At 31.9% G+C, this 10,801-nt stretch overlaps 1 protein-coding gene across 1 annotated transcript; it reads left to right on the top strand.

Annotated features, from left to right (window-relative positions):
• Nucleotides 1-3,114: 3,114 nt before the first annotated feature.
• LOC132045658 (uncharacterized) lies at nt 3,115-10,532 on the top strand. The gene is given in 7 exon segments (XM_059436234.1): nt 3,115-3,389; nt 3,500-3,595; nt 8,906-8,943; nt 8,945-8,991; nt 9,468-9,552; nt 10,319-10,382; nt 10,470-10,532. Coding segments are annotated over 7 exon segments (504 nt in total). The 5' UTR covers nt 3,115-3,278.
• Nucleotides 10,533-10,801: the final 269 nt, after the last annotated feature.

Genomic DNA, 10,801 nt, shown 5'->3' with positions numbered 1-10,801 from the left:
TGTAATTTGTCATGATCCTTTCTATCCTAGAGTAGAATTGATCCATCTTGATTGATACTTTCTTGCTTATATTTCATGTTTTGCATCATAGTCTAGAACTATTGAAGCGAAGTAACAGGTGTTGCTCTGTTTGGAAGATGATGATAGGATTTCTTTGATATGTCTTGTGAATTTTAGCCTTTTCAGAATTGTACCACTAGTTAGTCCTTTGAGCTTGTAGCCTTTTATTGTTAGCCTTATTTTTTCCTTGATCCTTTTGTTTGAATCCCTAGTTTTTTACACCCTGCTTCCTTGAGCATTGTAGCTTAAACTGTGATATTAATTGATAAATCTGAAGAAAAGGGATGATCAAGTGAAAAAAAAAGATGACCAATGATAGTTGCAAAGTGATAAAAAGGCCCTCTTAGAAAGAATGTAAAAAAAAATAAAAAATTGCTTGCAAAAGAAAAAAAATTGAATCGTTCTTCATATGCTAAGAATTACTAGTAAAAATAATTGATGAAGAGAAGGCTGAAAAATAATATGAAGAGATGAAAATAATGGGTGATGAAGTCTAAAGGTGCAAGTGCTTAGGGAAGTGTAAGTCACTATTATATAGTTTTCCTACCAGTCCCCTAGCCAACATTACAACCCGTTAAAATCCTATTTGATTCTAGTCGAGCACGCTTAATTAGTGGAGATGTAAATAATGGGAAAGCCTATGGACTATTTATTCTTGTGAGGGCACTTGCTTATGATAGATAGGTGATGTTGTTAGCTTCTTTGATGAGTGAGTAGCGAGCTTAAGTTTGATGAGTTGGGAGTCCGTCTATGAGGTTAGGAGATTAGAAGTTTGTTGTTTGTTGGTTGACTTGTATATCTTGATGATCATGAAGTGTATGTTTGATGATTTGAGTTGCTATAGGGCCTAATTATTGATATCAATCAAAGTAGTGGTGTTCCTAGGCTTGATTTATTAAGAGTGATTTAATGCTTACTCTAGGACAAGTAAGAGTTTAAGTGTGGGATGGTGATGCTCGGCCTAAAATGCATATATTTAGCTATTAGTTGCCTTACATTTTAATACTTTTAATCGTCTTTTGAGTACTATCATATTGCTTTGTGCTTAATATTATATTTTTATTATGTAGGAATAAATTAGTGTGAAGATAAAGAGATTTGGAGCAAAATTTAAAAAAAAAAACCGGAAGAAAAAGAAAGAAGAAAAAGATGAGGAACAAGAAGGGGGACACTCCTCAGAGTTTGTCCCACCAATGAGAAGACAAGAATAAAAAAAGCGATTAGCAATGGCAAGAAAATGGTTGAAAATTGCCTTGGTGCGACGCCCAAGGCATCGCCACCCTTATTTTTTGGTTGTTTTCCTCCTCCGATTTGGATTTGGTTTTAAAAGCTCAGTTTTTTACTACCTATAAACACATATTCTACGATATTTTACATAACTTTGGACCTAGGAGAGAGCTTGGAGCTGGTGGGCGTAGTTACAAGATTTTACCTTCTCTTCTTTATATTACTCATTTTTAAATTTTTATTCCGATGATTTGTTATTTTTTCCCCTTGTCTATATGGAGCTAAACTCTTTAGTTTTATGGTTTTGGGCCAATCATGAAAGTTGACGTTTGATTATCGTTTATATCTATTGATTTTCCATCTTGGGTTATTTATTTATTCTTGATCTTAATTGTTTGATTATTTGACGAAATAGTTGAACACTATTTGTGGCGTGTGAATTGAACTAGGGATAGGAAATTTGCATGCGTAATAAGAATAAATAGAGCTTGTTCAATTAATCATTTCGCTACTGAGGATAGGAATATACCCTTTAGCCTTGCTTAGTTGAATACGGAGAAGTAAATACACTCTTGTTACCTCTGGCGACCATAGGAATATAGGTGTTATAGTAGCATCTACAGGCTTGTGAGCAACTCGGAAGATACTCATAAAGTTAACATCAACTCGTCAACTAGTAACTTATAGGTAGAACGATTTGAGGACTCAACTGGATTGTTAGTGGTCGTAGACCTAGATCTATCTCTTCTCTGATAAAAATTCGCTCTTTCTTGGTTGAAGTTCATTATTTTCTTTCTTTTATTTTTAGTTAGTTTATAAATATATATTTAGATTTTATTTCTTGTTTAGATGATTAGCATTAGTTTAATTTAGTAAATAGTTAATCATAAGTCTCTATCGATATGATATCTGGACTTTAAATCCTATATCTTTAGACCACAAATAGTAAGTCCCTCTCGGCCTTTTGGCTAAGTTCAAGTTTAGTATCTATAACGTACTTTTTAAATATCTTATTGGCACCATCTCGATATTCTTTCATTTATTGTTAAAAAGTTAAATGTATAGCTTAATAGCTTATGCAGTTCTTATCATCCCCCTTAGCTGGGTCTTCAAAGTTCTATCCTAGTCAAGGTTAGTCTAGTTATACTCTATGTGGTTCGGACTCTCCAAAAATCTTTGAAACATTCGTGTCGGATCCTCAAAAAAATGCACTACTTTTGAAGGATACGACATGCACCTGCCAAAATGTTTGAGGAGTCCGAGCAACATAGGTTATACTTCAGCACCTTTTTGGGGAGTAAGATGATGGGATGGTGCATCTGCACACCAAATAAGACAGCTGTAGTTATCTATCTTTTGTCAATAGAACAAAGAGACTTCCTTATATGCTAGCTTAAAGTGAAGTACCCAATCATAGGCCTCGTTTTACAAATATTTAGGTGCCGTTTGGCCATAAATACCAAAAAAATATTTTGTTTTTTTGGAATTTTGGAGTTGGAGTTAATGTTTAGTGGCATAGTTTTTGAAATTATAGTTTTGGTGAAATGTAGTAAAAAAGTGAAAATTTTTGAAAAACAAGTTTTTTGTTTGTTTTTTGGTATTCTGAATCTATTTTAAAAAAGTGAATAATTTTATGGCCAAACGCTAAAAGTAAAAAAAGTGAAAATTTTCCGGAAAAAAGTGAATAATTTTTATGGCCAAACGCCCACTTAATACTCTTGTGATTGCATATGAGAACCTTGAGAATTTGTTAGAATGGAGAGGACCAAGGCCAAGAATATACTTTGATGGGGTACTTTGCATGGATCCTTGCTGAAAACAAAAAGAAAACAGAGATATGTTGTAGATTAAAATGAACCACATGAGATAAAGAGCCATATCTTATAGTATTTCTTTTGCAAGTCTACCAAATTTAGACTTTTCGCAAGTGTGTATTTTTTGTCAAGTTGCTAAATATTTTGGTGTGGATCTTGCTACAGATTTAAGGAGGTATGTTTTATCTGAGTTTAATAGAACACACACTGAGATTGCCGCCTCATCTCCTAAGTCTTCCACTCAATGAATCAATCAGAGGAGAACTTGAGAGTCTCTTTGTGGATAAGGTTTGCTTTCTTCTTCTCTTTTGAGGCTGCATTTTTGTTTTCAATCCATTTCCCAACTCAAAAAGATGTAGCATCATTAAAAGAGACTAACTTTTTGACATGATGCTCAGGTTATTGCAAATTTGGGCCTTGCCATATCTATTTACGATATTCGCTCCATAGATGGTGGTTTTATCTATCCAAGTGAAGGGGCCTCAACATATACGGTATTCTACTAGTTGCTGCAGTTAATTATTCTTAGTTTAACTTAAATTGATTGTGCAAACATGTATTATTGCCCCTGGTGAGAGATTCCCATTTTCCAACCCCGGTCGCTGAAACTGTTTTCTTTTAATATAAAATGATTTCAGTTGATAAGTTCTCTGGCTTTATGAGTATCACTGTCCCGTACTTGGAATTGAAAGTGCACTTTTTTCTTGCTCTAAATTTGAAGGGCGATTATTGGGATCTCACCAAAGCCACAACTTTGTTCTAAATTAAATCCCCGCTTAACCGATCCAACCCAAAAAAAAAAAAAAAAAAAAGGCTCTCCCCTCAATTTTTTAAAAGATTAAGAGATGAGATAAGTGTATGTATCGTTGACCTCTAATCAATCTGTTGCTACCTCCTTGACATGATCTATATAAAGATCTGATGTCTCAATCTTTGGAAAAAAGTGCTCGATATCCTTGTTTTTGCCTACAATGAAGTAGTGTGTGCATAAAAAAACCGACAACCTTAAACCGATAAAGTAGCCAAACCGCAAAAAAAAACCCGACTAATGGTTTGGTTTGATCCATTAAAAAATAGTGGTTTAGTTTAGTTTTTAAAAAAAAGTCCTAAAACCAACCCGACATTACATGTAACTTTTAAAATATTTATTCAGTAATGTAATTTATAAATATTTCTTAAATTTTTTCGTAGTTTTTCATCTATTATCATATTATTCCAAGCTGAATTTTTAATGTTAATAAGTTTTTATATCCTATGGATGTTAGAATAAGATCAAAACCAAAACCAACTCAACACTAATCACAAAAGAAATTCAATCTTAGGAATGACAATAATGTTGGATATCTATTCTTTAGCTTTTGTATAATTGGAGTGAGGAAAATACATAGTTTTTTTTTCTTTGTCCAACTAATACTTGTTAGCTGTACTTATTTTAGATGACTTAGTATTTTTAGATTATGATCATTTTCTTTATGGCTTATTAATTAGCAATATCTATTTTAACCGATTTTGTTATCTTTTTTCAATATTTAATACAATGTCATCACTCTTCTCACATTTATGTTATTTTCTTAAGAAACATTAATTATATAGTTGTATCTTACTAGGGACTAAAGAAATATTTAAAGTAAAAGTGTATATGTTTTGTATCAAGACTATTCGGAAAAAAAAAAAAACCCAAAAACCCGAGAAAACCGAATAACGAGAAAATCCGAGGTTGAAAAAACCCAATTTTATTGGTTTGGTTTGGTGTATAAATTTTAAAACCCGACGCAATTGGTTTGTTTGTGTTTAAAATCCGAACCAACGATCCATGTACACCCCTATACAACAGAATGGAGACCTTTCAATTAGAGGAAAAAATAATGAATCCTGGCTGGACAGCATAATAACCAAAGAACAATCGATTTTTACTATAGTTTATGAGCTGGTTCTCTAATAAGATTTCAGTTTTTTCAATTGTGTCATGTGACTAAGGGGTCGTTTGGTTCAAAATAAGTCATGTCGATTAGTAGTCTTGGGATTAATTATCTTGGCATTGTTTCTTATCGACCGTTTAGTTTGTTGTATTAAAATAACATGCATTGCATAATTTCGATATACTTAATAGAGCACTAAGGGTCGCTTGGTTGAGAACAAGTTATTCCAGGATTAGTTATTCCTTCTCCCATATGGGATAAATAACACTACGATCCGGGATAACTAATTAGTTATACCACGATTTTATCCTAACCAAACGGGGATAAACTCATGTCAAATTCAATTGGGATTATTTATCCTTATCCTTCGTACGAAACGAGCCCCAAGTATAAGAATAGTCTTGGTATGGTTAATGCCATGCTTTACTATGTATAAGAATAGTACTGAATAGGGTGTATAAGTAACATTGGTATTAGTTGTACTAGACTTAAATTTACCAAACATTGTACTAAATTTTTATACCAGCATCATTCACCTAATACACCCTACCAAACGAACCCTAAGGGCTATAAGTTATCAGCTTTCTATTATTTGTAGTTTTCTGTGATAGCGTGCTCATTAATACAGAACTAGTATACATACCCGCGCGATGCGCGGATTGTTTCAAAGAAAAAGGAGCGGAGAGAGACAATAGAAACATACCAGAGATAGATAATAGAAACAAATTGTGACATACTGTAGATTTTATATATATATTTTTTTTGGGGGGGAACAAACTTATTACAAACTAACATTTTCTATATTATGTAGTCGTTGTCTGTTTCCATTATCGTCTATTTTTTCAAAACAATCTAGTACAATCTTTTATACCTGTATAATAATATCACAATAAAAGCATACAACACAAATGTGACAATTATTGTGGACGTACTCCAAAAATGAAGAAACCTCTAGAACGCGATATTGTTCATTGTCTTTCTTTCGAAGGGATTTCTGAAAGCAAATGATATCCCTCTTCTAGCTGCAAAGCAAGAGTAAGAGTAGTGCATAAAACTTTTTATTGCTAAAACATCCAGCAAAAGAAACACAAAGAAAAACTATTGAAAGAAATCGAATACACAAGCAAATGCATATATTCAAACCCCCAAAGTGGCTACTGACAATTGATTCCATATACCTGACAGCCATGTAAACTCAGCTTCCTATCAATATGTTCACACATCACATTTGGTTCAAATATCATTTCATGCGAATAATAAAACTTGAAAAATCACACATCATTTATTTTGAGTTAAAAACACAGCTGATGCAAGCAGAAGAAGAGAAATTAACATCAAAAAGTTCAATTTCTTCGTCAGGCAAAAAACCAACTAACTCATTTAGCTTGCTAATCTATCCAACGGCTTGCCACTTCTTTTTACAAAAAGTCGTCCAACATGATAACAAAAAGGAAATTAAAGAGAGACCAAAAAAACCTTCATCCGCAACATGACTTCTCATATACACAGCTCCAAACTTTAGACAGATTTTATTTGTGAGAGATGTAGCACATATATTTTTAGCCTTTTTTTTAAACTTTAGTCTGTCAATTTTATCATAAAAAAATCTCCTATAAATCCATAAGGTCTGAAAGTATGCCTCTACATTAATAGATCAAATAAATCGATCAACTTATTTGAATTATCATCATTAAAGCTGTCAAGTACCTCAATTATCAGGGGTTACAAAAGTGTCGGCTAGCTGGATATGCTCTTTAATTATTTTGTTCTAAGAAATATTGATATTTTTAATAATCATTTCTTTAAATTATGTGCAATAAGCAATTAAATTTTTCTTCTCTTTTGTTTTAGTATAAATTCTGATCTTTAATTTTAATTATTGAAATTACATACATCAGAATTTTATTAGCTTGTCATTTGATTTAATATCTTCATCCACTATTATTTTAATATAATAAAGACAGATGTAAGAAAATTTACCCTTGAAATAATTATTTCTTTTATTTATAAACTGTTGTTTTATTACTCCAAAGTCTTTATCACCAAAACAAAAAGAAACTCCACATCCCATTATAAAGTTGTCAGTATAATTTTAGTTGATTTAAAGCTACTAAACATCAAGTAAGGTCCTAAATGATACAAAGTTGATCAACATTTTGGTATAGCTTTTCGATTAATATCTTTTTAAATATTTGTGCTTACATAACAATAATGCACATATACTTTCGTGTATAAATAAACAATTAAAAAACTTACGCCTAGATAAATTTATAAGTGCACATAATATTGAAAAAGGGATAATCAATGACATGAGATATAAGAAAGTTGGGCTTATGTTAAATCTCAAGAACTTATTACTCTTCAATGAAAATTATTTGAATAAGCTTAGAGTATTGTGTCTCTAGCAATTTGTACCCTTTTATGATTTTTCTTTATATATTTTTCCCATGCTTTTACATTCTTCCATATCTAATTATATTCATGCTTTCTCTGTAATTATTGTGGTTACTGAACTTAATTATATTAGTATGATTTAGGCTTCTTATTTTGTTAAAGAAGCCGTTTTATTTTATTAGGTTTCATTTTTAAAAAATAAGAAGATGACATTAAGAGAAACTTATAAAAATAACAACACGCTAAGAAAGAAAACAAAAACAAAAAAATCAATAATAAAGCAAGAAGCAATACGTCGGATGAATATGTGAGAAACTTCTAGTTGGTATCCCCCAATGAGTTCTCTTTTAGGCATTTCTCTCAGAACCTTTATGTAAATGGCTAGGAATTCACAGTAGATTTTTTTTTTTTGTAATTAGCAACCGATAAGTACTTATTTTGGGATTTATGGAATCATCTGGTTAGGGAAGAGCTGCAAGATCGACAAATAAAGTTTTTTCTCCCAATGAATATCTGTTACTCCCTGAGAAAAATAGTAGTGAGGAAATAGCATTAAAATTACAGATTTAACAAAATGCTTAAATTAGACTTGCATATACTCCATCCAAAAGCATGATTCTCTAAACCCCAAGTCTTTTAGAAAAGTACGATGCTCTTAAAATTCCATACGGTGAAGGAGCAATCACCAAGAATCAGGATACATCAAAAATGCTTCTCACTGCAAAAAAAATAAAGATTTCTAAAAACAAACTGATGCTAAAATATTATTTTTACGTAATCACATTTTGCTCACCTACAAAATAAAAATTCAGCATACCTTGTGTTACACAATTCAACATTCTTTATTCTTAAACTGGAACTATGAAATGCAACAACAATATAATGGCATGTGATAGTCATAGAAGTGAATCATTATTATCCTTTCAAGTTCGACAATGCAAGATTAATAAGGATTCTATTTGAGTATGGAGGATGAATGTAGTGTCGGTTACTAAAGACTTTAAGATGAGTATGTGAAGGAAGTGGGGAGGCTGCACGTTGTTTGAGGAAAGCTATTCTTTGGGTAAGTGGGGGGTTATGGTTAGTTATTACAAATTGCATTATTTTAATTGGTGATTTTTTTTTTTAAGAAAAAAATCACATGAGTAAACTAACGTATATACTAATGGATTATTCTCCACAATACATTTCTGTGGGTAAATATTATTGCTATAAGTTAGCAGCAAAACGTGGAAGTTGCTTGGCTATATCTTGGGGATTTTTTTACTTTTTTTTTTCTCATAATTAAATGCAAAATTTGAATAACATATATATTTATTTATTTTTAAAGTCAAATTAAAAGACAATAACAAGTTTTAAACTAATTAACTATTTTTTGTCCTAAAACTACCACGTGTCATTATCCTACGCTGACACTTGTCAAAATCCTAAGGCAAACTATCCTCTTTTTGATAATATATATAAAATATAGATAATCATGGTATCTTGGAGGTCAAGTTTAGACTGGTAGTGTTTCGCCCATTTGTAGGGCTTAATAACTGCTAGACTCAAAGAGTCCAATGCAGAGGGTTTGCGCTGTAAGCATCAATTTATTCTCATCCAATTTTTCTCTGTTGAAGTTTCTGTCATATATGTTTTGGAAAACATTTATCCAAGTGTTGTTGACAACTATCTAGCACTGAAAACTTTTATTTGTTTGAACCATGAAAATATTGAAGGATATTTGAGTCATAGTTCCTTAATGATTAAAAATATGTAGTCTCATTAAATATTAATACAGAACAAAACTTGATGAAAACACATTTTTCTAGTTCAGGAATTATATACTGGGAATATTTTATTAGCTACTTTCCGCTTTAGTTTGGCAGAGGATAACTAAGTTTTTGCATAATGAAAGGCTTATTCTCGGACTATCATTTGCGGAATTCATGGGCTGGTATAGATTTTCCTTTTCATTAATTTTTTTCCAGTGATATATAAGGTGCATGTTAATTGATGAGGATAAACTTTCAGAAAAGGCATCTTAATATTTGTTTCTCTTTGTGCTTGGCAGTGTCGCTTGGATTTTTCAGTGACATTTATGTACCCGCACCTCTGATGCCAGTTCCATCACGTTCTGAACCTGATTCGGAAAACCAGTAAGTGTTTTCCTGTCTCAACATCTAATCCTGTGGTGCGATCGCATCAACTACTTGGTCTTTCTAATAGGCCTTACACGGCGCGGATCCTGATTGGTTGGGGGCCGAGTGCGGGTCTTTGAAATTATCCCTTATTCTAGAATGTGGTGCGATCGCATCAACTACTTGGTCTTTCTAATAGGCCTTATGCGGCACGGATCCTGATTGGTTGGGGCCCGAGTGCGGGTCTTTGAAATTATCCCTTATTCTTTCTGGAGGGGCCAAATCTACAAAAACAGTAAGGGATAATAACACTTTTGGTCCTTCAATTATTGGTAAACTTTAATTTTGGTCCTTGCAAAATATGATTAAGCACATCTAACCTTCAGTGGTTAATTTGATCCCTTTATATACGAGATAATATTATATTTGAACTATTTTTAGAACTGAATCACTCTCAAATATGGAGTAACAATGCAAACTTAACGTAACATATGGGTAGTTAGATAATGCAATAGTATATAATGCGTAAAATCTTTGAAGATTCAGAAGAAAAGGGATCAAAAAAAAAAAAAAAGTGCAGATTTTAATGAATTGAAGGTTGAATGTGCTTAGCTAAATATCACACGGATCAAAATTGGACTGAGTCAATATCTAGGGGACTAAAACTACTAACTTACCTTTTCTCAACATCTAATTTTGTGGTGCGATCTCATGTACTGTCTGGTCTTTCTGAATCATACATCTCTTAAGTTTCTTTGCATATGTTTTTATTGTCCATTTTCAGGAACCAAGTCAGGTGGATATGGACGTTTGATGAACAGGAATATCCTATTGATGGCGTAGATGAGGTTGTTAAACCTAACACTTTTGCTACTGTTGCACCGTTTGTCGAATGATGTACTTGAAAATTTTGACATTGATTATATGAATTGCAGATTAGGTTCCAAGTTCAGAATGTTAGTTATCCTTCAATACCTCGTATAATTCCTGAGTTTTAGTAAAACCAAAACCAAACCGAAAATTTAACCAAACCGAATAAAAAAACTGACATTTGGTTTGGTTTGGTTTTAAATTTGAAAAACCGATAATATTTGGTTTGGTTATGGTTATAGTAAAAAATAACCGAATAAATAACCGAACCAAACCAAACCGATAATTATATACATAAAATTTATAATTATTTATATATAATATTAACTTTTCATAAATAATTAAAGATATTTTATACCTTTTAATTATTAATTTAATTTTGGTCTACGTATTTTTA

Source organism: Lycium ferocissimum, unplaced genomic scaffold (genome assembly GCF_029784015.1).
Source record: "Lycium ferocissimum isolate CSIRO_LF1 unplaced genomic scaffold, AGI_CSIRO_Lferr_CH_V1 ctg7531, whole genome shotgun sequence".
Classification (NCBI taxonomy): domain Eukaryota; kingdom Viridiplantae; phylum Streptophyta; class Magnoliopsida; order Solanales; family Solanaceae; genus Lycium; species Lycium ferocissimum.
This window is presented reverse-complemented; position numbering and strand designations above follow the sequence as displayed.